Source organism: Ammospiza nelsoni, chromosome 4 (genome assembly GCF_027579445.1).
Source record: "Ammospiza nelsoni isolate bAmmNel1 chromosome 4, bAmmNel1.pri, whole genome shotgun sequence".
Taxonomy (NCBI): domain Eukaryota; kingdom Metazoa; phylum Chordata; class Aves; order Passeriformes; family Passerellidae; genus Ammospiza; species Ammospiza nelsoni.
This window is the reverse complement of record NC_080636.1, coordinates 67,318,685-67,346,652: the sequence shown is the minus strand read 5'-3', so window position 1 is coordinate 67,346,652 and position 27,968 is coordinate 67,318,685. Positions and strand designations below refer to the sequence as shown.

The window sequence follows — 27,968 nt, the reverse complement described above, 5'->3', positions numbered from 1 at the left end:
CTTAAAGGGTCCTTTCCAATCCAAACTATTCTATGACTGCTCTAAGAGAGTGCTGCCAGATTTCTACAGATTTCTTGTGTCAAGGGTAATCTAATTTAGGAATAGTTGGAATGTCACCTATGGTTATTTCAGCGTATTTAATCACATTACAAATTCAGGTAACACAAATCAGAGCATAAATTGCAGTAAATGGTACTATTTATTGATAAATATTGCCTGGTGATCAGTGTCTGTCAAGACCCTGGCATACAAATTAGACTACTTAATGTGTAGGACACTTTCTTGTTTTGTACCTCAGTTGCCATGGTGTGACCTTCCCAGACCTTAGCTGGTGGAATCACAGCAACTTACCCAAAATTTTATTTCTTACAGTATCGATGTGTTTTTGTTTTGTTGTGGAAGCACTATTTTCTGAAATATATTCTCTTGTCTTAGAGGTAAATGTACCGATTTTCACAATAATGTTTTCCCTAAATAATATCTGCTGAACATGTATTCCATTCTTTGTTTCTTATTTTGAAGAAATTGAAGTTAAGAATTTGTGAGAAATGGAAGTAACAATGGAATCAAAGGGGGCAGATAAAAAAAGGTAAGAGAAGGCAAAAGAAAAAGCAAAGACATTGAATTTAAGTCAGAATTTAAATGTGATGATAAATCCAAAATTGCCTGCACTATGTCAGGATGAGAACATGTAAAGGCATCCTGATAAGAGAAACTCTGGAAATTAAAAAAAAAAATTCAGATAAAGAGGATGCTTTTGTCTGCCCTAACAGGACACTTTGAAATTAAGGGTTTTTAAATATTTCATGTTTATAAAACCATAGTTATACTATAAGGGAAATCTTCAAGTGGTGGTTACGTCTGGTAGTGCAAACTTGATACAGCTTCCTCAGGTCTTCCTGTGACTTTAAAGACTTGTTCAGGTTTTTATGTGACCTTAAGGACTTGTTCCATGGCAGTCATAAAAGAGTAGCATATTACTCCAGCTCTTCGTGCTGTCATTATGGTATATTTCTTTTCATTATTTGTTCATGTCTAAATCATTTTTTAATTACCTGATTGTTTTGTGCTAAAATCTACTGAAGGTGCAATTTGCTCTCCAAGAAGTGCCTGTAATGACAGGAGATTTTACCTCTTTGCAATTGTGATAGAGGAGCAGGTCTACCTTGAAATAGAGAAATGGTTTCTGTCCTCTATATCCCATGTTTGTGTTTAGCCTTGTTCATTAGAAGCAAGAGCCTGTGTCCGTCAGTAGATATTCAGCTGAAAGGATCCATAGGACAGATCAGAGAGAAAGGCCTAAACCAGGAAATAAGGCCATATTGCTTGATGACAAACAGCTTTTTGGGCATAAAATTAGCTTTGTCATGTTTGAGAGTCAGGAATCTTTCTGGTCTACCTGTGCCAGGTTGGTGCTGTGGAAGGACACCCCAGGAATATTTTTGGTTCTGTTTTCCCATTGTTACCATAAGGAAGATAAATGGTTTTCTTTACAGGGAAAACCAACTAGGTCAAGGGAAAACTGATGCCATTTCTACAAACATTTTTTCTCTCTGTGGAACCTAATTTTGCCCACTCCAGACCTCGCTAAGCTTAGTAAGAAGGATGAAGTCATGAGGCTTGATTTCATAGAGATAGAGCAAGTATTTGTTTTCACATACAATTTAGCAATTACCAACAGAAGGTACATAAAGGATGAAAATGTTCTTGTTACATGCTAGTTAAATAGGCATTTGAGAATAGAAGTGCAGCCACTGCTGGCTGATACAGTGAGGGCAACAATGTCCTTTGTTTTAGGATAATTGCTTTAATTGAAACAGGTGTACTGCAAAGTAGCAATTTTGCTACTTTGTGATCTCACTCTAAAGTTTACAAGTGGCTCTTATAATTTTCATTTCCTTTACTGGAACACCTCAGAGAAGCAACATGAATGGCTTTGAAAATGTTTTCCATTATCTGCAAGTAGTTCTAAAGTGCTTTCTGCTGTCCTTCCTGCAATGAATGCTTTTTGGCTTCCTTCAGGGGATTTGCCTTGCAGAATTCCAGAAACCAAGGGCTGGAGTTGCATTTTGAGACACATTTACTGGATGTGTGTGAGGTGTGCTGACTGGGAAAATCAATGCCTTCTGGATGAGTGAGGAGCAGTTTGTTATGCTAAGGCCACTCATTAGTGCTGAATTAAATGTTCTCATTCTATTTCCAAAGGTTAGATTCCAGGAGTTGTTTGAAGTGCTAGTGAAACTTTTTCCAGTTTTTATCATACCACTGTTAGTGATCAGGGAAAGCAGTGTGAAGAGATGAATGGTTGAATCTTTGTCAAAAGATTGCCAAGGGGCCAAGAGACTAAAAATCTTTAGATTCTAAAGTCTTATTTGAACTAGTACGTATGCTTGTCATTCTCATCCCACATACAGCCCAGATAGAAATGAATCTTCTTGAGATTACTCAGTTTTTCAAAATTTCTCTTCTAAAGAGGGGAGTCTGGGTTATTTTATCCTTCCTGATATTTCTCATGCTCCATTTTTTTTTCATTGTGTCATGACCCTCATGACTGCATCCATAGTTTCATCCTACGGGGTGATGTAGGTGAGTGCAGTCAACTTGTAAAATCTTGAATAGCTCTATCCTGGCACTGCTTGCCTAGAAAAAAAATGCTGCTTCTTTTTGTGCGAGTTCTTATCACGAAAAGATGCTCATGATAATCTTTGAGAGTGTAGTCTGCTATTCACAAAAGAATTAAAGATGCAATGGATGTCATTCCATATCACTTATGTTGTCCAGATTTTTCATCAATATATTATGAGAAAGTGAGCAAGAGCTTCAGTGTCTTTCCACTTCTCCTTTGAGATATTTAACTGCTGTACTTATTTTAACAAATTTTTGCTGATGGATAGTAGTTCATTGCATACTGACAGAGTTCATACATTTCTTTCCTTTTAAGAGTGATATTGTTAAAAAATCAAACAACTTTCCATTCCCCAAGTGACGATGTCTGTGACAGGAAGAAATAAAAGGGACAAACTTTATGCTTTGTCTAGCAGTTTATCCTGTCCTTTCTCAACCTAAGGGTGGAGAACAACTTGAGCGGGTGTTTTCTTCACACAGGTATCAAAGGTTGATGGGATTGAGGTGAGGATTGTAAACAGATTTGCATTACGTTTTTGTTGGGGCTGACTGTGGCAGGCTTGATATGTGGTTATAGGAGTTCATGGGCAGCTGAGTGAATAGCAGGGAATTCCATTGTTTGGTTCCAGTACCCTAATTGGAAAAGGCTCTGGACAACCCTGAGAAATATGGTGATCCATCTTTCCATTAAAACTTGGATAAAAGCTGATGTTCAAACCTGACATTTTTTCATCAAAATGTCTTAAGGTAGTGGGACTGTAGAGCCAATTTTTATATCCTATCCTAATTATAATCAGCCTTATTTAAATCAAACAAACTCTGTTAGTGCTGAATTATGGAAACAACTGTAGTAAAATTCAGGTTAAAGATATCTAGAAGTAAAGCATTTCACCTACAAACCTTTACAAACACCTACAAACCTTTACAAACTCCTACAAACCTAAAAGGCCTTTAAAAAGATAGGGAATGAATTGACACCTGTGCAGTGTCATTCTCAAAGATGAGCATTTACAAGTGCTTCTTGATTATTTCTAAACACACAGAAATGATCTTTTACAGACTGCAAGATTCATAAACTGAGATATCTGTTAAAGAGCAGCTACTAGACCGCAATTTTCCATTTGTTTCTTTTGCCTTCCTGGTGTGTTTGGTGCATTGCAGAGTCCTTAAGGTTTCCTTTAACTCTAATATATTTGTGCTTTCTTCACTTGGCTATATCTTATAATTCTTGCCATAAAAGACATGTTCTTTTGCCCTATATGCACAAGTTATTGATTCCTTCTTGGTCACAGAAATCTCACAGTATCTAGCAGGTTTTCTCAAAGAACCCTTCAGATGACATGAGATGTGCTTTCTTGGGCAACCATGCATCAGTAACTAGAGAAGAGTTTTGCTTGTCAGAAGAACCCCTTTCAGGTTATGGATGACTGCAAAAATTCTCTTACTGTTTCTCATTGCTGAACTAATAATAAGTTTTATTTCTACCTTTGAGTCAGTTTGCAAGTAGGAGCAGATGAAGCACAACTTAATTTTGTCAGGATATGGTAGTTTCTATTACATTAACTTTCAAGGGAACAAAATTATTCTCTACTTAGATTATATTTCAAGTGCAGTAAATTCAAAGAATTATTCATTAAGTGATGAAAATAATGAAGGGGAAAAAACTGTGGCTGAAAAGTTGAGCATTGTTACTGTATATTCAGTAGTGGGGAGTGTTGCAGTAAAGCCAAACTTGATTGGTTTTTTGTTTCAGGAAAAATAATGCTGTTCTAAAGGCAGAGTTTTGGTGGGCTTTAATTTTCAAGTAAGGTACCTGCATATGCATCTGTGTAGAATCTATGAAGGTGAAAACAGTATCAGAGGAAAAAGCTACTAGTACATAGAGGGGATTTTTGATAGGGGACATTGTAGCTATTTGTAGGGTCAACTTTGACTCCGCATTTCTATTCAGGCAAGCATTTCAAAATATATTTCACCTTTTAATGCAATTTGGGGAGAATAAGATGCAAGCCTTACATTCCTGCTTAATAATGAAGTTAACTCTTAATACAGAAGGGAGATCGATCTTGGAAAAAAAAATTGCAAGCTTATAATTCAAACCATACCCACGTTTGGTTTCCCAGAGGTGACTTAATAGCACTTGCTGCTTGCATCAGTAAACATTGCACCAAACTGCAGTATGAAAAACCTTGCTCAACAGCATGGCTCTTCCCTCTGTATATGGATAGAAAAGACAAATTAAATAGGGGGAGCATATTGCATTAGAGCTTTGAGATGTGTGCTGCAGAGTTTTTATTCTATCAAGTGTGGTGTTAGATATATTTCACTCTCCCTTTCTTATACAAATAAAGCTTTCTTTCTCATATATAAAAATCAATATAGTTGAGAAGAAATGCAGTTGAACCTTCAATAAACATCATAAAACCCCTTTCTCATTCCTGCTTAGCCAAGATCAAAGCTGCAGACTGCAGATATTCCATATGGAAGTGGAATTAGTTTGTCTTCTTTTATCCTTTCGATGCATGTTTCTCACTTTCATCTTTAGAATTTTTTGAGTACCTTTTTCAAGCCTTTTACTTTCCATTTGCACAGGGTTGAATGAATGTGAATGAAATTCATTGTTTATGAGCTCATGTGCATACCCAAGGTTATTTTTTTTCTTCTCATGCACTGTATGAAGGATCCCCTACCTTGTATGCAGTTCTGGTTTTCTCAGTATTTTGAGAAGGTGGAAGGATTCACAAAAGTGCAGGACAAAAAATAGGGAGAGTTCTACAATGTCCCAGTTGTGGTGGGAAGAGTATTAATCCTAGTTTACAAACTGTAACAAAGGCAAGGCTAAGAGTTACTTCATGGGAATCTGAAGACCTTAGGGGATGGATTTCTGAGAGCAGAAGAAGAGATGCTCTTTTAGGATTGCAGAAATATGAAATTATATTACGGCTGGAAGTTAGAACCAAGTAAATTCAAAGTTTAAAGAATGAATTCTTAAATTTTCCTTATGGTGTAAGTATTGTCTTTATATCCACATTTTTAAGGAACTGCTACAATGCTTTTAGTTAATAGGGACTGTATGTAAATAGGAGGTATTGGAATAAGATTCCAATATTACCAGGTAGATTGTACCTGGGCTGGTCTGACCTTTGCTGCTGGGCCAAAGGCGACAACTGTGGTGTTTCACCTCAGACACTTTTGGCTGGCTGGGTATTGCAGCTGGGCACTGAAACAAACCCAGGCTTGTAGAAACTCAGTTTACCTCAGGTGGAAGGGCTTCAGGCTAGGGTGAGGAGGAAAAGGAGACAGATTCTGTCGGAGGGCTTATATCCAGAGTTTTATTCCATGGTCACAGACATCTGAATCTTGGTAACCGCTCCAACAGAATACTGAGCACATGGTCCTGGCTCATTTTAAGCCCAGGGACAGGTGAGGCACCAACCAGGTGGGAGGAGCAGGGTCTCAGGGGACGAGGGACACCTAGACAGGCCAATGACCCCAGGCCTGAAGGGCATGCTTTGAACTTGACCGACCACACGATGGCCTTGCTGGAATGTTAAGACTGATTGACAGCCCAGCAGGGGGCGAGAGGGAAGGGGAAAAGAGGTATTTCCACACCTGGGAAGGGACTAAGATGTCTAAAACAGGACACTGCAACACACTGCAACAAGAGGGTACTTGCTTGTTTCATTTTCTGTGGTATGAAACTGTGTGGTCAGACTGGAAGAGCTTTACAGCACTGTTAATACAGTTTCTTCTTTTGAAAGTGTGTAGCAATTCATAGCTTTTTGTTTGTACTTCATGCATGTCTGTCTGAGTATTATGGAAGATCAGATGAGATTCTGAAAACAACGTTGTGGCAAGTAATTTTTTTTTATCCCAGCATCATAAACCAAACTATTTTGCTCTGAGTTAAGTGAGAAATACCCTGCTTCTTTTCCTTATTATTAATATTCATAATTTCATCAGAAACAGATATTTTTCAGATTGTTTTTACTGTGGGAAATGCAGTATTCATCTGTCAAAATACATTTTAACAAATATTACCCTGTTTTAGTGTGCTGGTAAGAGTTGGTTAACTTGAAATATCATCACCTGCTACAATGTTGAGCATGACCCTTTATGATTTCCTGTGACAGAAAACTTTGTGGAAGGGTGAGCTTTCACAAATCTTAAAAAGATGGCAACAGTCCTTCAAGGAGTTTGTAGACATACAATGAACTCAAGAGACTAAATGATAGAATCCCTTTTCTACAAGTTTCAATCAGCTTTTGCTGAGTAAGCTTTGTTTAAAGTATCTCCAGAGGAAAGAATGGATGAACAAATTGTCAAAATAATAATAGAAATCATTTATTCTAAAAGAAAAGTAGGACAAATAATTTAAGCATTAATCCTGGACTGGAGATATTCGTTCAGTTTATCCTTTTATAAGTGGGCTGATGTGGGATCCTTGACAAGTTTTTTATTTTCCTTAGCTACATCTGTACTGTTCTTCCAACAGTGCATCCCACTGCCCACATTCTTTGTGTGCCCCAGAAACATTTTAGCTCTGTATACCCTCTGTTTCCATATCTCCTGATCCTCACAGTGCAGCAGCTTAGGCACTCAAAGGAGCTGTGGTGCACTGCAGGCAAGTGTCAGTCAGGCTGCCTGACCCTGACCAGCAGGCAGACACTCTGAGGCACAGTGAAGCAAAGTGCAGAAGCTGTACCTATTCCTCAGCCTCACATTGTTGCTCCATGGGGCTGTGATTGTCAGCTACACTGGGGCTATTAAGCTCCCCTGGCTTAATGTATATTATTATTGTGTTACTCATCAAATCACAGTTTTTGATGATTTCACACGACCATCAAATGACTGAGGCTGGATGGGACATTTGGGAGCTCTCCTGTACACCTAGAGCCAGGACCATATCCAGGCACCTTTTGAGTAGCTCCAAGGAGACAGATTGCACAGCCTCTCCAGGCAGCCTGTGCCAGTTCTCACACGAAGAAAAGCCATTTCCTGATGCTTAGAGCAGCCTCCTGTGTTTCAGCTTGTGCCTGTTGCCTCTGTCTCAAACTGTCACCCTAGTAACTCTGCGGAAGGGTATTAGTTACCATGTTTTACATCTTAAAGGGAAAGAACTGAAAAAATACAGTTCTAGATTTATTTTTGTCAGGTCTCAAGTAATTTTTGTAGCATAAGGACCGTAAAGAAAGATCATGAGTTTCCATCCTGACACCATGCTGACAAAATATCCTAAACATACCAATGAATTTTCTAATGAAGTTGGATCATGTCCATGTGCTCAAATACATATTTTTTTACTTCTGTCATTAAAAGCTGTTAATTTTTAATACTACTGCCTATTTGTCAAGGCTTTAGGAGGGAGCAGAATATGTCAATGTGCTCTGCTCCCTATACTGCAGTTTCAATACATATTCTGAAATATTAGTTATTCTAAACATAATATCCTGAGTTATTTTTCCTGTATTTCTGTGGGCAGTCCTTCTGTTTTGGCCTTAGAAATAAGGAGATGTTGTAATTTCAAGGTGATGAGCTGGTTTCTGCTAAAGATAATTTCTTCAGCACCTTAAGGTTTTCTGGAGGGGGGGGAAGGATGGGGACGATGACAGTCCATCTGTCTTCTGATGTTTATCATGTATTTAAACCTCATTTGAAAATATTTTTTAATGTTTTTTTCTCTTTAGAAAATAGAAAGAATATCCTCGTGATATATGAGCAAGAAGCAGAAGAGTGGGCTCTGTATTTAAAATCTCTTTTTGGACTCGTAGTGGACAAAGAAGGAATCTTACTCTATGATCTAGAAAATTCATCTTTCAAGCACCAAGAGCTACTCTGTTTACTGTCTTATAAATGTAAACTCCTGATACTCTCATGTGGACTTCTTAACTGCCTGAATCAAAGGAGAAGTTATTTTCTGGAACAAGTTCTAAAACCTCCGGATAATGTGGTAATTCTGCTTTGTGGAGTGGAGAATTCAGAGATTCTTTATGAGATACTGACCTTAGCTGGTGGCAGCAAAGAGATTTCTACTGATCAGAAGCCTGAGGAATACATTTCTGTTGTTAAAGAAATTCTTCAACCAGGTAATATACTACTACTTGTTTGTAATCCTTAGGTGTCTTACCTCCTCTCAGCTCTTGCTATTTAGCAAAGATGTTGTCTGCCAAGCAGAATGTTGTGCTTCTTTTGCATGCAAGGTGCTATTTTATTGGCATGGGAGCTTGTGCTTGACAGACATCCTGCAGCTCAGGTTTTTTCTCAGAGCTTAACCTAGTTCTGGATGTCCATGAACAACCAAGAATATTCTTTTGAGCACTGGGGTAGAGAGACCCCAGCTGAATGAATGACCTAGCTGGATGTCCCTGCTGCCTTGTGCTTAAGTAGGTGAGGTTAAGTATGCTATAGGGCTTTAAAACTGTCCCAAATGTCTGCACACAGTCTCCCTGTATGAGATGGGTGTTTTCAAAAATACATTTTAGACTCCTTCTCCCCAACCATCTTCAATATTGAATAACCTTTTCCTCAGTACATATCTCAGACTTGACAATTTGGGCTCATTTGGTTGTCTGTTTTTGTTTCAGAAGGCAGTGTTTGCAATTTCTGTCTGCGTCCTATATGTAGCTTCAGACTGAAGCTTCTTGGCCATTTTTTAATGGGATGAAAACTGTGGGTCTGTACTCTGTGTGTGTATGTGTATATATAAGAAGTAACTGTGCTTAGATACTATCAGTTGACACATGCACAGGAAATTGCAAACCTTTCTGCAGCAATAAAGAGTTTCCTAGAAGACACAGGAGAGTTCTTTGGTTAGGTCAGTGCATTCACAAGAATACTTATTACCTGTGCCCTTGGGACTTAAGTGTAATGCCAGATGTTTAGTAGGTGTTCAGATGATCACTTTGACAGTGACCAAAATCTGCGACTTCAGAGATTAGGAGAAAGCTGAATTAATGAATAGTTGTTGAAGGCCTCAATCTCAGTGTGTACATCTTTACTGGGGATGCATGGACTGGGGCTGGGATCAGACCAGTTCAGTGGACTGAGCTAGATCCAGGACTGGAGGTGGTGGTGATGCCTGGTGCTTCAGAGCTAAGCCGCCCTCCACTCTGTTAGCTTAGAATTGCTCTGGCCCTGGTTTTTCTGTGCACTCATGTACCCTGGCCATCAGCCAGGCCAGCTTAGATCAGTGCTTGATGGGAGACCTCTGCTCTGCTCTTGTTGCACGGTGAAAGTGTTCCAAGTAAGAGATTTGCTTTCATCTGAGTGATTTAAGCTCTGAGGAAAGAAGATGCCCATGGTGTGTCATTATTTACCTCTGCTTAAAGGTAATGGTGTCTGTGTATAGGATATTCTTTTGTAGAATCCTGTTAAGCTCTTAGCCTTTGTGATATGTGTGACAGGGATTTGACAGACTGCACATCTGGCAAAGAAGATTTTTTCCCTTTTATTTAAAATTATTTGCTGAGGGGTTGTTGAGTATATACAAGGATTATTTTTCCCTTGGAGCACTCTTTTTTTTGCCTTTCATTGGGACCAGAAACACAAGATTTCGCGTTTCTATTCATGTGGATCATTGTCTTCAATCCCTTTTGTTTTCAGTGCTCATCCCTAGGCCCTTATATTCTTGACCCTTTTAGAGATAGTAATGAAAACACTTTTGTGTATATTCTTTGTGGTTTTCAGATCCTTTTTTTCCCACTAAACTCTTCATTACTCTTAACTTATTCTCCCAAGCATTTGTAGCTTCTTGTCTCCTCAGTATTGACAAGAGCTATCACTCTGAAAGTGACATTGAGCCTGAGAACTCAATAATGTGCTTTAATTACAATGGCCATACCACATACCTTCCACTGCAACTAAATCCTGTTAATCCCTTAGGACAGTGGGCCATCATGATCCTTGGACTAATGGATGCCAGGGTTGAGGACTGGCCTCTAGGCAGCTAGAACAGCTGAAGGTGGATGCTAAATCAGGTTGTTATCTCACAGTTTAACACTCTGCTGGAGAGCATAGTAGTCAACAGCATTCCACTACAGATTTCTGTACTTGGGAAAGCTCATGGGCAAGATAAGCTCTTAGCTGTCTCTTCTCTCCTAGGTGCTCTTCTCTTTGCACTCTCCCTACAGCCTGAGATGGAAGAAGTGCAAAATAAGTCTCATTTTATATGCCCCCACAATTATTTCACCTGCCAGATGGTGCTGGTTTCATCTTCTTGGAGCAGACAGGGCTTTGTCTGTTAAAACTTCCTTCTGGCTCTAAAGTAGTATACGTGCCAAATATACTAGGCAAAAATCAAAACTATTTAAAATGTTGAGTAAAACTAAATGGAACAGAAGATGCAGGGGGTTTTGTACTCAGCAGAGAGCTTGTTTGTAATGTGGTTCAAACACAAAATCTGAATGGTTTGTCATTCCTGTTTGAACATCTTGGAAGAGTAAAGGGAGAGTTAAGATATGGAGAGTGACCTTTCTGACATATTTCCAGGATGCTGACAGACTTTATTATATTTGTCTTCTGCATGAAGAGGATCACAAATATTTTTATTGTTGTCAAACGATTCTTTTTACAGGATTTGTTTCACTATTTGAAAATGCCACATTCAGATTGACTTGGTTTTGAATTTTGTAGATCCTGTAACTATTGCCATAAAAAGATAACCCCCAGAGAGGGAGGAGAACACTCAGAAGTTTGATTTTTCTATGTTAGCATCTAAGATGGTCCAGTGAGACTCTAGAATTGGCTTTTCTTTATCAGCTTTTCCCAATATTGTTGAAAGTAGAATTAGGCAATATATTTTGCTTGTGTCTGTCTTTTCCTTCTCCTGTGTCTTTCTGCTACTTGTCCTTGGTCTGCTGAACTGTGTACCCTTTTTTAGATTAAATTGACGTATTTTCAGTGTATTAATTCAGTGTCCTGGTGTACTAAACGTAGCTGGGGTTTTTGTTTAATCCTGAACGACTTCAAATTCAGGCAAGCATGTGTTTATCTAAAGGATCTATAGATAGATATTTACATCTATAGGTAGTTAACTTAAATCCTTAAATGTCCTCAATTTCTCCTGAAGTTGTCATCAATAATAATGATGCAAAAAGAGAACAGGTCTTATCTAAAACAAATAATTCTCTGTGACATTGTTTCCAAAATGCATTTACACTTTTATTAAACTTTTGGTGAGGCTTCTTGGTACAGCTCAGGGGTCATAAGTATCCATTAGTCTGCTGGTGGTTTTATTAGGTTTTGTTTTTAAAGTTCCACAAAAGGAACTCTTGTCACTTCCACTTACAGATTTTTCCCCTATCAGTGGTATCCCTTTTTTCTTTTAATGCCGAAATATGGACAAGAATTTACTTTTACAAAATTTGATAGTTGAGAACAGCACATCAAATCTCTATGTATCCATTCATCAGTTGCTATTTTATTAAAAAGTGAGCGGTACATAAAGTAATATAACCCAACTAGAAAATGGTACCCAGAGTCTTTGACAGCCCAGGAAAGATTCTCAGAACAAATTTGGAACTTTTACCTGAGGTGGCAATATGCCACTAATTTCTGATTGTTTACCTAAAAGATATTCCATGTATCTGCAAGCAAATTTAATGACCAAGAAGAGTAATGTTAATAAAACTACTTTTGCAACTAGTAGTATGGTAAATGTGGACAAATGAGATACTAGCATAGGGGGCTTTTCTCTCACAAGTAAATGTGGGAAAAGCAGGCTGAGAGTTAAAATAGGGCTTAACTCATGCAGCTATTCAGACCACTTCAGGTACTGAGGGGCTAATTTCCATTGTGCAGACCAAAGAAAAGAGGAAGAAATAATCATATTTTTATCATAACTTTTATGGTATCTGTTTCCTGTTTCATTTCTAGTGCAGTGGCATCAATTTTATTGTGATTTGATGTAACATCGAATACTGAAGTAATGTTTCACATTTTGACTCCACTGCTTTGCTTGTTCTCCTGTAAAATCCTCTTCACATTGGTACTCAAATACAAGTAATACAAGTAATGAATGCCAATGGGTTTCCTTAGGCTATGAGTAAGATTTGTGCTCATTTTTGATGACCTAAACAGCTGATTCAAGTGGGAACTTTACCATTGGCTTCAGTGGGAAAGTGCTTCACCTAAATTTTGATGCTGACTTGGAGTCTATGAGAAAATTAAGCTAAAGTGCTTAAGCTAAAAAACCCTGAAGTTGAACAAGAAAATTACTAGAATTTTTGGTCTTGTTTGTTTGTGAATACTAAATGCTCTCTGTGCGTGACCCAAGTCTTGGTTGTGAAGATTTCTCTCCTGAACACACAAGACTGAATAAATAGAGAAAAGTTGGTGGGTGGTTCTGGCCTTGTTCACCGCCAGGAGAGGTTTCAATAAATGAGACCACATGGTTGTGCTTCTATTTACTCCTTCCCCAATGTATTTACGTTCAGACAGTGCATACCACTGTTGGAGTTTTAAGGTAGTGATGTCGTCTGCTTATTGTAGACCACCTCAAATGCCAATTACATTTTTTTAATTAAAATGAAAATAGTCTGTGTGACTGTATCATAAGCACAAGAGCACAAGGGACATTTGTTAGTTGGTGTGTGCTGCAGTATAGCTCTCAGTTCCATTTTTCCCTGACAATGAGTCTTTGAACTGCTCTACAGGGACTGCTAAGATTACCAGAGTATTACATCTTCCTGAGATGCTTTGCTTCTCCATTCCACTCAGGAAGGATGCCAGTGCAGTGATGGGGGTTGGTAATGACTGCCAACAAAAAAACTGGTTTGTGTCACCAACTTCCTTCATCTGACATGAAATCCTGGCTATTTCAAAGCAGGAGACAAACTCAAGTGATTGTCTGGAGGTGGCAACCCTGGATAAGATGTTGAGACTGTCATCCCCTGTCACTTAAACTGTTTTACTTCTTTCCTATTTCTTCTCTTTTTTTCTGCAAAATTCTGAGAAGGCTTTACTTGTTAGGGTTTGTTTGTTAGATTACAACATGAGCTGCTAAGAAACCTATGTAGCTAGTCACGGTACCCTTGGATTCTGAAGTATGTGTCATGTATGTGATGGTTTTTCCTCTTAGTTTTGCCAATAATTGGATGAAAAGTTATGATGCCCAGAAAAGTGAGTGCACTGACATCCTGAAGTTTTTTAGCATGTCTTTTTAGGTTTTTTTAACATTTTTAGCAGCATTTAGGACACTCATTAAAATTTAACTTAATAATAGAAGTCAGATGACTAGAACATAAGCATTATTGCAACAGCATGTACTAAACATACTGCAATTTTCCTTGTTTATTTAGTTTGTAAATTTTTAAAAACAATAAATTAATGCCTTTATCATTTTTAGTCTGCTCTTTCAAGGTTTGAAATGGACATCAACCAAATTTGTATCATTTATGGCCCAGTTATCAGTCAGTATTTAATTACAGTTGTGAGACTGTTTCTCAAGCTGCCAAATAATTTAAGACTCCCTACAAGTATGTTTGCAGGTAATGCTATAAAATGGCTGTGTGAATCTGTAGACTTATGTGTCCTTCATGTAATGTATCATTTAGTCTGACTGAGTCTTGTACTGTGCTTACCAGTCACAATTGCTGAAAAGTTGTCATTGGAAGGCATCTGGAGAAGACCTCTGTAAAGGTACTCCTTGTATATTTTTTTGCACACAACTGTTGTTATAGCAAAATTGGTACTTGTAATTTCACAATAATGTTACTTGTGTTAGATTAGTGCCATCTTCTTAGAAATGGGATAAAATAAGGGGTCCAAACTAAAATTGTCATTTATCCCTGAAAAAAATGCAGTATGACACCTATTTAAGTTTATAGTAGAAAAACAGAATCAGATTTTACTCTTGGGAGGGTCTCTGTGCACTTACTAAAAAGGCTGTGAGTCCAGAACTTGGTCCTGAAAAAATGTTAATACAGTATCTTATGGGGCACAGACTGAGAGAGTTGGGCCTTGAGAAGACACAACTGAGAAGGGGCCTCCTTGATGTTTATCAGTACCTGAAGGGAGAGTGCCAAGGGGGATGGAGGCAGGCTTAGTGATGCCAAGCAATAGGATGAGAAAGAATGAGAGGAAACTGATGTTCCACCTAAATGTGAGAAAGAACAACTTCTCCACATGGGTGACTGAACGCTGGAACAGATTGCCAGAGAAGTTGAGGAGTCTCCCTCACTGGAGATGTTCAAGAGCTGTCTGGATGCAATTCTTTGCCATGTGTTTCAGGATGACCCTGCTTGAGCAGGCAAGTTTGGACCAGGTGAGCCACAATGGTCCCTTCCAACCTGACCCATCCAGTGATTCTGTGCCGGATGCTGCTTGACCTCTTTTGTCATGGCATTGATGCACCCTTAGCACATTTGCTGCTGACACCAAGCTGTGTGGTGCGGTTGACATACTGGAGGGGAAGGGATGCCATTTGGAGGACCTTGACAGGACCTTTTTGTGGGCTTGAAGTGAGCTGCACAAACCTTGTGAAGGCCAGCAAGGCCAAGTGCAAGGTCTTGCATGTGTCAGGGCAATCCCAGGCACAAACACAGTCTGGGTGAAAAATTGATTGAATGCAGCCTGGAGGGCTTACAGGTGTTGGTTGATGAGGTCAATATGTGCACTCACAGCCCAGAAAGCCAGCTGCATCCTGGGCTGCATCCCAAGCAGCATGGGTAGCAGGATGAGGGAGGGGATTCTGCCCCTCTGCTCTGGTGAGACCCCACCTGCAGTGCTGCATCAGCTCTGGATTGAACACTTATGACCAATGTGGACCTGCTTGAGCAAGTCCAGAGGAGGCCATGAAGATGCTCAGAGTACTGGAGCACCTCTCCTGCAGGCATGCTAGGAGAGCTGGGGCTGCTCAACCCAGAGCATAGAAGGTTCTGGGGATAGGACAAGGGGGAATGGCTTTGAACTGGAGGAGGGTAGGCTTAAGCTTGATGTTAGGAAGAAGTTCCTTACAATGTGAATGGTGAGGCACTGGAATGGATTGCTCACAGAACCTGTGGATGCACCATCCCTGGAAGTGTTTGAGGCCAGATTGGATGAGGTTTGTGCAATCTGATCTCTTGGAAGGTGTTGCTGCCCATGGCTAAGGAGTTGGAGCTAAATGTTCTTGCGGGGCCTTTCCAACCCAAACCACTCTGCAATTGTGGTACTGTCTGTAACCAGATCTATTGTATTATCAAACAGAGCACTGTCTTGTCTTTCGAACTGCAATGTCTGTATCCATTTAATGCACATTATTCTATTTTTATCTTATACCCAACTCCTCTCGCATTGTTTGCTATATTAACTTCTAGGGAAATGTCTTCCTCAAGAACACTTTTCTCACCAGCTCTGGTAAATTGAAAAAGAAAAATCAGTCAAAGGGATATTTACTGAAAAAACATAAATACAGATCTCTCTAGAAAAAGAAATGTAAGAATAAATCCAGGGGCTAGTTCCTCTGTACTAGCCCTTGGATTTGTTCTAAGATTTCTTTTTCTATCTGCAGAATAATAGCTTTATCTTACATTTAAAATACATATAGATTTTAATTTTTAAGAAAATTGGAAATCAGTGTGATGATATCTATCTTCCTTTTTCCTAGATAAACCATGGGATGAAAATCCTGGAGATTCTGTGTCTTACATCTATGAAGCAGTTCTTGCAGATGGTGAGTTGAATTCTCCTTGCCTTTCAGAGTATAAAGCCAGTACTTTTCAGAAAATAAAATTTGTTCTCTTATATCTTGTTAGACATGAAAGGCAATCATCCCTACCACAGTATACAGTTGTGTAAAGGAACGTGCCTTGTTCTCAGACATCCACCCCCACATCAATACCCACACAATCTTGTGGATTGTGAAAAGGGGAGGAGATACAACAGGGTTGGGGTTTTTTACTGTGATTTCAGTGTAGAAAAAGACATGGAGAGCTTTCCTTTTTCCTGGCATGAGGAGTTTTGCTTGTAAGAAAGAGTTGATTTAAAATTTAATTTATGTCAGTCCTACTCACATCACATTTGCAGCATCATTCACCAGGGGCTGGGAGAAGATCTGCATCACAGCTTCAGCCCCTGTTGACATTTGCCATTTTAGTTTACTTGTAGCTGTGAAAGTTTATAAAGAGTTTTAGTAGGAATTTCAGATTAATGAAAGCAAGTTAAGATTTTGCCAAAGAGCTATATAGCATGTTTCCTGTCCTCAGTTCTTACTTGGAGAGTTTTATTTCTGGGTTGACACTGATGCAAAGCAATTGGCTTAATAGCACCAGCATGCTTACCAATGCAAAGGGACAAGTAAGTTATTCTAGAATTCCTGGCATAGCAGTTCTGTGCTGCTGGACTCTGAGGTTAGTGGCTCTCTTTCCTATTCAACCCCCTTCCATATTCTGATAAGGGTCTCTTTGTGAGTCTCTTGGCATCTTGGGTGTAATGGTGTGATCTCAAGCAGAAAGCTGCAGTAAAGGTGTGCTGGTTTATCCCTTGAGACCTATTGCCAAGGTTTCTGTGGAGGTCTCTTTTGGCTTTGGATTGAATGTGCCATGGGTCAGTGCACTCAAGTGTCTTGGTATGAAGAGGGCTTTCTGGCTCATCACCCAAGTGTGAAATATGTTGACCCCACCATTCCTCTCATTCATCATTGTTATGTTAAAAAAAAAAATGAAACAGTAAAATAGGGAACAGTTAGAGAAAACAGAATCCCAGGAAAAGAAAGGAGATGAGTCCTCTGAGCTACTTCTGTTTTCTTATGGCTGCTTGAAGAGCAGCTTTAAGTCCAAGTTTGCGGTTAACTGAATGGTTGATATTGAAATAAAGGGATTTGGGCACTTTCCAGCAAAGAAAGTTGTGCATTAAAAGCAAAAGCTTCACTTGAAGTCTTTGCAGAAGTTCCCTGAACAGTGGATCTCAGTTAGCTTTTGGCAGTCATCCTGAAAGCACTGATTGTCTGCAGCCTTTGCTGGTTAATGATGTCTTGTTATTGCTAAGAGGACCAAAGGGATGATCCATTGTTGTGATAAGTGAAAGAGACAGTTAGAAATGAGGGATTCCCAGTAATAGCATCCTGTATGTGAGGTTATGGCTGACTCCCAGACAAGTATAAGAAAATACATGGCAACATTCCTTCTGTAGGGATGCAACAGGGAACAGTTACCTGATACCACTGCAGAGCTTTGGAGGGAAAAGTAGCCCAAGAAGTGGAACAATTGGAATTTCTGACATTCAGTGCATCAGTCAAAGCCAAGAAAGATAAGATGGTAGCTGCAAATTAGCCAGTGTTTGTGCCTTCCAGAATGTAGGGTAAACAGACAGGGTTTGACTTTGGAAGAATTGTGAAATGGAAGAATTGTGAAATGTTTCCAGAGACTGTCTCTTCTCTATGCTTCTGCCTAATAAGAAAGTGTATGCGGTGCTAAATTGAATGAAACACACAAAACAGAAGTGTGAGCAGAAATTATAAGCCAAGAAAGGGTTTTTGCCAGAACCCTATAAATTCCCAAAAGAATGGTGCTTTGAGTGAGATCTGAAGTGGATAGTGGCTTGCTGAAAGCTGAAGTTTGTTTTGTAGATACAAGCATCATACAAAAGAAAGGATAACCTGAAAGAGGGTGGAATTTTAGCTTGAACTGGAATGAAAGTTGAACAGAAGTATAAATCTAAATGAAGGATCTGAAGCAACAGGGATGGAAAGAACAGTGAGTAGATGACAGGACATATTAAAAACAAGATCACTAAAAACATACTCCTATATTCATTAAAACCAAGATAGGGAATGAGCAAGGCGCTAACAATCAGTAAGAAGTGATTGACTACAGTGAATTGTGCAAGGCTTTGAGGAACAAGGTCAGACAGTACATTGGAAAATGGAAAAACAATATGATCACTGAAATCCTTTGGGGAAATATGAGCTACAAGCAGATGTGAAAACAATTGATTTGCTGCTGAGTGAGGGAAAAGATCCAGTTGTGGAATACTAATGACCATAATGTGAATATACGAGGACTCAGTCCTGTCAGTGATAACAGAATAAATCAGCTCTTCAGCCACTCACAAATATTTTTGTGTTTTCTTTATTTTTGGTTTCTGTATAAGAAAAGAGCACTTGTTATAATTACTACAGAGACGTGTTTTGAGACTATCCCTTGTGGTTCCTCAGGAAATTTTCTGTTCCCCAAAGAATTATTATTTATCATTTATACTAAGGTAGAAAAATGAAGCAATTGTACTAGGATCTGGGTGTACAGCCTTGTCACCACAACATAAAATATGAATGCATTATTGTGGAACTACAAAATAGAACTAAACTCAGATTTAGGTACCCATTAGGTGATGCTCATCTTCTGAAAAGACTCCTCCCCTTCTGTGAAACAGCTTTGTCTTTTTTAACATTTACCACTAAAGCTTTTATCCTAGCACTAATTAACTGTAGCAATTAGAGATGGGCAAGTGAAACACAAAAGGTAATTTTAAAGGGTGATAGCTGTCTGCCTATTAAGTTTAACAGCAGACATGTTTTGGTCCTGCTCAGAGGTCTCATCAAGGTAAGATGTATGTGCATACATTTGTGTCTGTATCCTTTACCAAACTAAGCTGACAACAGGCCAGCATTTTTTAACAAAACAAATGGCATCCCCTCTGCAGATAAAGAGCTCTAAGAGTACCTCTGCTATGCTATTCTTCTATTATAATGCTATCTAAAATCCTATTTTAATAAAATGTGTCTGTTCTGTTGGATTAAAGGACATTGTCTTAAAAAATGAAGACCTCAGATTACCTTTCAATTCATAGCTCTAACCAAAGGGAAATAATCAGGAGTTAGAAAACAAGCATGGTTTTCAAATGTCTAAAAATATCACTCTTGTGTTCCCAGGAAAGTGGTGTACCTTTTAGTCCACTTTAAGGGTGAATAGCTATTTCAAACTAAAGATGAGAGTAAATTTCCAAGCAGCCTGTCCTCAGTGAGTCAGTCCTGCTGACAACTCTTTTTTTTTCCGTTCTTTAGTACCAAACATGTCTGGAGTGAGTCTTTCTGCTGACAGCAGCTGTGGCAGCATGGCACAGGAGACATGTGGTCTCTTAGACAAATCCCATGTAATTTAGAGCTGTACAGATCAAGAACAGTATCATAAATTTAATCCAGACATTGATAAGAGCCCTGTGCAGGTATTGAAGCTCTGCTGTCATTCTGACACTAAGACACCCTCTTTGGTAAATTACCTGCTGCAGTCCAAGCTAGCTTCTGTTACCAGATTGATTTAAGGGATGCTGTAACATGGAGTATATTGTTTTGTGTCAGTATACATTCTGATATTATTAATGACATGTCTGAGCAGGGTGAAGGCTGAGAATGCCTTCTACCAGTGCCTTTCCCTCCAGCCTCTCCCACTGCAGTTGTGAAAGGACTTTAGTTATGTTAAACTTCATTACTTTCCATCCACGTTCTTTTTTGATGATTTTAAAGCATAGACTTCATAAAGAGAATAGCTTCAAACATGGCCAAAAGAAAGTTTGACTAATCAGTCCTTGAGAGTGATACCTGTAAAAACTTAAACCCCTTTTCAGGTTGAATGTTGTGCCTCCCTGAAGTATGTTTTGGTTCTCAGACCCTCCTCTTTGTACACAACAAATCCTTTTATATGTGTGTATTTCTAAAGGTAGCAGTGTGCCACTTCTGTGTCCAGGCACAGAGTGCAGTTTGAGCCAGTTATGGAAGAATTGAATTGGAGTTTAGAGGTAAAGTTGGCAGCTGCAGCTGGCCCCTTTGCACTAATAAGTAATTTGCAGGAGGATTTTATCAGACTAACTAGTTTTGGAGGTTTTACAACCCTGGATGCCTCTATCAGTCGTTTTGTCTTCAGTGGTACTTTAAGTCAGTAGCAGGAGGATAGCCTGTCTCAGGTGCAGCAGCGCATCTCATTTTGGGCAATGTTTAGTGCTGTATAATCCTTCACTGAAACAGAGGTGAGAGGTGTGTGTGCTGATAGCACAGAGAAATGGAACAAAAGCACTTACTGTTCTAACACAGTAAGTGTTCTTACTGTGGTAGAACTCTAGTAATTCTGAAGTGGATGGAAAGACTATAACAAATCATTAGGCTTCAATAACTGAACTTCTGGTACACATAGAAGGACAGACTTCAGTTTACTTCTCTGTGGAGAAGTATGCAGACCCCAGAAACTGGAAATTAAAGGCTTGAGTTCCATCAACAGCTCTGCTCAGCACCCAAATGACCTCAGGCAGGTAGTTATTTCCAAACTAATCAGTATGCCTAATAGAAACTTTTTGGGACAGTCTTGCTATGTGTCAAACTCAGCAGAGTAGTCATGTTCCTAGTGCTGCTGGTGAAGCTGAAAGTCATGGATTTCATTGCAGAAAAAATAATAGAAGGAATTGATAGGCAGTAAAAGAAAAAAATCAGACCCAAGGAGCATCTAAATATATCCATCCTAGCTAAAGCACTGACAAAATCAAACATGTCTTCCAAATCAGAGGCCAGTTAGAACCAGTTCATTGTTATAACTTTAGATTGCTTCTAAATACAGAGTTGCAATCATATGAAAGTATATACGAAAAGAAATGTCTACATTTTCATGCAAGTTATTTCTTAAAGATTATCAATAAACTTATGCCAAATTTCCTTTTGCAGTTTGGGGAATTATTTGAAGGCAGAATCTTTTGTTTTTACTATCAGATCCCAAAAGGCTACGCATAATAAGACTTTCATATTCTGTTTAGATGCATTCATGATGACTCCATTAGGCTACAGTTCTATCAGAGTGATAAATTGTTGTGTACAAAAACATACCTGATGATAAAATATTAGATGAACATGTACCTCCAAAGCAAATCAGTCTTTGCCTGCATGTGTATAGTAACTCAGATGTGGGGCTTTTCAGGGATTGCTGTTATGGGAGAGAAATAGATGTTAATGAAAACTACAGCACCATTGGTTGCTAAGATGACATAAACACCAACTTTATATATAATGTTCAGAAAAGGAAAAACTGTTCTTGATAGCTTTTAAAGGAGCTGTCAGTTTGATACTTATTTGCAAGAAAAGTTGTACACCATAGATACAGTAATATAAATATTTTGGAGATGTGGGCAAAATAGGCCAACTTGCAGAAAGCTACTGTTTTTGACAGAAGAACTCAACCATGCAGGAGAAACTGGGGCTGAGAATGCATTTGAGTAAAACAAAAATAACTGTCAGTGAATTTGCAAAAGATAGTGAATATAAATATTAGTGAACATAAATAATGCTTCTATGTTGAGAGTACTAAGTTTGTTCACTAATAAATATGTTTATCATGGTTTGGAATCTATTCATCATAGAAAACAAATGAAAGAAACTAAGAATGAGGTTAGATGTTTTTGTGTTTAAGTATGTATTAATAATTTTCTGTGATTTTTGGAAACCTTTTCATTCCTAAGCCTTCTCTTACCATTGTAAAAGAAAACTTCAGCAGAGCAGAAAAGGGGACTTGCTTTGAAATAATATCTTAGAGAGTGTTTATGGTAAAAATGAGTAAATCTCACATTTATGCAAGGAACACAGTCCCACTGAAAGAAGCCCAGCATGGCGTATGTTTTCTGCCTCCCTGTTTCTCACAGCCTTTCTCGGTTAATGTATAGAGTAATTTGTGCAGTTAGAGGCTCCCTTTGAATCCCACTCTGCTGCACTTTCTGCTGAGCTCATACAGCATTTACAGATATCTACATTTTAACAGGCTTATCTTTCATAAATGTCTATGATAAACTTGTGGCAAATTGCAAGAAGAATATGATGTGCATATGTCTTTTTTTCCTGGTTTCTTCCCCCACATTACAGATGGTTACTTCATTTTTTTCTGTATGGTTCTCCTTTAATCCGTATTTCTGCTGGGTACTCACAGAACCATTTGCTTTCAGGCTTCTGAATTGCAGGAAAGTCACTTATACATGGGAACCTTTTCAGTTATACCTCACGGAACGCAGTGGCACCACCTCTGCCTTTACCTCATGTTGTGCTGGAGAGTGCACCTACCATACTACACAGGATGTCTCCTGCATCTAAAGCATCTGCTGTAATCCTCTTTTAAATCTTTGACACTGGAACATGCTGACTTTTCTTTCAGGTGGCAAGGTGGCCACAAGTGCTAGATGAACTTCCCATTCCTTGTCATCTGCCTAACTTGATTTACCCACATTTCTCATTCTCTTGTATGATGTGTGATCTAGGGCTAATTGAAGACCTCTTTTGTATTGCAGTTTCAAGTTCTTCAGCTGGCATTGCTTTTGCAAAACTTGATGAAGAGCTAAAATTTGTGAAGTTATCAGGCATTTTGCTTTTGTAAAACCAGCCTAATTTTGTCGGAGAGATTCATTTCATGGGTAGCCTTAGAAAACACATAAATCTTTCATAAGTTTGTTTTCTGCTGTTTTTAATGCCCTAAATCTGTCACATACATTGTTGACTCAAAACATGTAGCAACTACCCAGTAATCAAAGACAGAGAACACTTGTAATTCTCATGTAGGCTGCAGTAAGGATAACTAGAGTGTATTTGAAAGGTTAGAATTTGTGGGTGAGGGAGAAGGTAGATGTGGTAGGAGAGTTGCTTAGAAGCTGTGGTGAAACATTAGTTGTTGAATATGCAGGAGACTTGAGATGCATTATGAGTATTTCTCAGTTTATGTATGTAAAGGAATACAATTTGAAAGTCATTCATGAATCTAGTTCAAAATGTTCAATTGAAAGTAATAATGTGTTTCAAAGGATCTTATGTAAGAGATACCAAGTTGATGTATTGAAGTTACATGAATTAGGAAAGAACACTGAAGTGAAATTGAAAACATCTGTGTTGTCCCCAATTAAGTTACAGTAAATGTGTGCTATATTTTAGTATTTTAAGTTAATGTAAATGTAATATCAGTCCTTTCAATGTGGCCATCAGCAGCAGATATTTGTCAAAAGTAAGCAAACAAAAGTAATCTGATGAAAATTAAGCATTACCCTCTATAATCGATGATAATTCCCAGTAGTTCTGCCCTGTTTACTCAAGAGAAGATTGTAATCAATTTTTCCTTTCTTTTTAGCTTTTGGCTCATAGTGTTGTCTGTGCATCATTGGATATAGTTAATAATTTCTTATACTTTGATCCTACAAGAAAGGATCTGGTTTTATTTATCAATTATTTTAATTGTTACTGCTACATTTTAGAAACCTCACTAATAGGTCACCATTATATAAAACATTGAAAGAACGCGTTCACCAAGCAACAAATACCCTTTAACAAATCCTCTCTCTTACATAGTCCAGCATAATATTGATGAGCCTTCTATTTTTAAGATCATCTTCACCCTCAGTTATAAATTCTGAATTTTTCTGAAAGCCTCAGAAATTAGTGGAGCTCCTTAGCCATTGCTTTCAGGCTAAAAACAGGAGTGTAATGAGGGAAAATAATGAAGATGTCCAGAATTTAAATGTTCAAAAACTTGAACATCTGGCAACACCTTCTGCCTACATAAAACAAATATTGTCTATCATTTCTCCGTTTGTCTTACTATAGTCTCATTATTGTTGTATTAATACCTTTATGAGCTGCTTTGTTTCAGTTAATGCCAACAAGCCAAGGCTTGCATCATCTCTGGTCTATTGCTTCTTCAGCATTGACAAACAACTTTTCGTGTGGTTGTTTCATGTTCCACATATTGGAACAGGTTGTGTGCAACTGCTTGTAGGAATTTGAGGGCTGGAGATGGTGGTTCCAAACTTGGGTGCTTGTATTGCAGTGATAATAGAGATCCCTGTGGTTCTTGGACTATTGTATGTGGTTCATTGATTGTCAGGTAGACCTTACGTTTAGTGGAAGAGGTCTTGCTTGATGGTTTTTAGCCAATAAATTGATAGCCACTTTCAAGTCAGTAAGAGAATCCTAATCCTCTTTAATATCCAAGTCTTTGATGTAAGAGCCACATTTATTAGTTGTCTATTATTGGGATAGCTGTGCTATCACAGTAGTGACTGGGTTGAGGTTCTAATATTGCATTTAGATGTTGCTAGGCATAATAAAAATATTAAAATGCAATCATTAACAGGAGAAAGAATGTTATCCTAATTTAAACCAACTTATTAGCAATAGGATTAATGTTCTCAGTAAATGAATTATTGGCATCGAAGGGTGAAAGTGACTGCTATTATCTTTGATAAGTAGAGTGAAGACTTTAGAAATAAAGTTGTCATGAACTTTACATAGATTAGAATGCATCTATGTGATCCTTGAACAATCACTGACAGATGGCTGACATCTGAGAATCCAGTGCCTTCCAGACTTGTTATTCATTCCTTTCATTTTGTCAATCTGATTGTGGAATGTTTCTTGTCTCTGTGAGACTCCTTTGCCTAAAGTGGCAGAAAAAATTCAGAAGTGGCATGTACCTCATATGAGTTATCTTCTGAAGTGGATTCTGTGTATGTAAGATTTATGAGTAACTTAAAATGTGAATACATTCCCAAAATATGTGCTGTGGGCGTACATAATCACAGGATCATAATGTAGGTTCAGTGTAATTTTAACAATTTATGCTGAATTCATAGCTTTAATTCAGAATTATTTTGCCTTAAAGGCATGAGAATATAAGCAGGAGTAGGATGGGCAGTTTTTACTAGCTAGTGATGATCATTGGACCTGCTTAACTTAGATTAGATGTTGAAGGAAACTTCAGCTCCTTAAAGGAACTATGGACATTGGACTTCCCTCCTTCCCTCCCTCCCTCCTTCCTTCAACAATTAAAGCATATCCCTGGATAAAAAGATTCTACAATAGGATGCCATGGCATAGCTGCATGTAGCAGATGCATTTATTATAGAGGTACTTTGTTAAATCTAAGCCTTAAGGAAGGCAGTATTGGTAAGGCAAGAAAACATTCTATATCGGATGAACTGGTGCATATGGGGGAAGTAAATGCAAGCGAGAATTGAGAAGGTTAACTGTAGATTGCCAGTACTGTCACTGTCTGGAAAGATGTCTGTGCCACTTGGGAGCACTGTATGGTTTGTGTACCTCAGTCACTTGGGCACCTTTTCAAAGAAGTGCAAAATGGCTGTGGTACTTCTTTGAGCAAAGCCAAATTGCTATTGTTCTGCATTCTGCCCATCACTAATTTATTTTAATATTCTGTATCCATTTAAGAGGAAAATACCTACCTCAAAAGTTCTTTGTATCCTTAAATGTAACTGAGTGTTTGATAATTTACAGTAATACAAGACAGTGTGGATGTCTCTCAGGATATTGTCTCACAAGCCAGTTTAGATTTTTTAACTCTGGACTGCATGCAATTATATCAATAACCTAATGAGATGACTGCAGTATACTGACTAATCCTCTGTGATGAAGAGCTGCTGCAGGCCTTTGAGATGGGTGGCAGGATTGTTTCACAAAGGGTAATGGTGTGTCTGGAAAGGAGGAGTGATGATACAGCTGAGACATAGTAGGTAAAGGATACCTTTGCTAAAACCCAGGCTTAGTCAGAGCTCTGCAGACGTGGTTAGTTGGCAGTTCTTTTTCATGATTAAAATTCTGCTATGTGGTGAAGGATTCACTATATTCACTAAAGGCTCTTGGGCCTTTTCTGATACAGCCAAACAGAAAAGAAACTGATTGTAAGCTACCTTTATAACTGGCATAGCATTTCCAAATACAGATTATCCTATTTAAAAAATATATGGCTTCCACCCATCGTTTTTTCTATTAAGGCAGGCAAAGGCCATGGATTCTCTGCCAAAGAAATCTGTGCCTACTGTCATAGTACCATGTTTCAGGTATCACTGCCCTCATGTAAATGATTCCTCTAGGCAAGTGGATTGATGTTGTAAACATATAGCATGTGCTTATTTACATATAAAGAAAGGGTGGTAAAAATCCTGTTTTATTCTAGTGTATGAGCATTTTGAGATGACAGAACTGGGTGATCTCCTGACTTTGCTGTTCGCAACTATTTGTGAATAGACTATCGGTCTAAAGGCTATGTCCCTTTTTGTTTTAGGAAGGCAAAGCATATGTGGAGAGCCTGTTCATGTAAATTAAGGCTTCAGGATCAAAACTTCAGAGGCATGTTCTTTATCAAAAGAGGACATCTCATTACATTTACATTAAGGGAATTTTGCCAGGCTTTCATGTGCTGTCCTTAATGTGACTCCAAGTCCCATATGAGTAACACATTGGAAACCACATCACTGCCATGTTTTGTTGGTTTAGGATTATTAACAACATTCTTGTTTCACATTCTTTATTTCAGATCACCAGACTATCTCTGATATTAACTTGTCAGATGCCAGGGGAGCATCAGAAGAAACAGACCTCACTTTTAAAACAGAGGTACTTTCTGAAACATTAGAAAGTGATGAGCAGTCAATATTGGTGCTTCCGAGAAGAATATCATGTGAGGTAAGGCTTCTGGATGCTACAGTCTTTGGGATAACAGTCACTGTTCTTCCCCTTCTCCTGCTGCAATCTCATTCATACTGTATCTGCTATTTTTCCAAAATTGTCAAGGGACCAAAATGAGAGTGCACCTAGACTGCAGTGGGATTTATGTTGCCTTTGTGTTGCATCCATGCTGCAGTCAAAAGATTTGGAAGTAAAGTCATTTGAAGACAGTTCTATTACAGTTATTTTGCAGCTTGAGTTGAAATATTACTGTCATGTGGGCCTTATACTTCAGAGGGAGCAAATAATCAGGCACTTCTTGAGACATGTGGGATTTATCCTGGCAAGAATCCAGGATGGGTGTATGTATACATGCATATGTGCCCATACCATGAATTACACAGGGCTTGTGTCAGCACAGACATAGTTTGAGTTTAAATTAAATCAGAAATATTTATATGTCTGTGTGTCTGCATGCATATGCAGTGGACATAAATGTTCATATGTGCTTTTAATCAGAGTGGCTGTGAGGAACATGTGACAGCATAAACAGAGGAAGTAAAAAATCCAGCACTGCATTCCTTCATGTGAATGGACTTGGACTTGGCCATGGTCAAGTATGGAGGTTGCAGTGTATGTAGAATGTCACAAATTTTGTGTCTCACATCACCTGCTCCTTCTAGCTAATGTCACCTTACTGGAAGATGTTAAGTGGGTCTAAAGTATTTTAGATTCATCCTTTGTTTTTAAGATGGATATAATTCTTCTAGACTATAGAGGGGCCTTAGAAAATGTAACAATTCACCTACATATGCATTTAAATATTTATTAATAATTATTAAATATTTAAAATATTCTCATGTAAGCTGAATTTAAAATCCTACATTAAATTTAAATCCTACGTTCTTGTGTCTTTCATGTAAGAAAGGAAACACAAAAGGAAAGGTCTTGAAATACT

General features: G+C 38.4%; 1 protein-coding gene across 1 annotated transcript in view; it reads left to right on the top strand.

Annotated features, from left to right (window-relative positions):
* The window catches only part of BANK1 (B cell scaffold protein with ankyrin repeats 1), a 135,996-nt gene that overhangs the window by 11,423 nt on the left and 96,605 nt on the right, over positions 1 to 27,968 (top strand). The window contains exons 2-4 of the mRNA XM_059470739.1: positions 8,313 to 8,711; positions 16,211 to 16,276; positions 26,880 to 27,028. Coding sequence (XP_059326722.1) covers positions 8,313 to 8,711; positions 16,211 to 16,276; positions 26,880 to 27,028 — 614 coding nt within the window. The remainder of the gene's footprint in view (positions 1 to 8,312; positions 8,712 to 16,210; positions 16,277 to 26,879; positions 27,029 to 27,968) is intronic.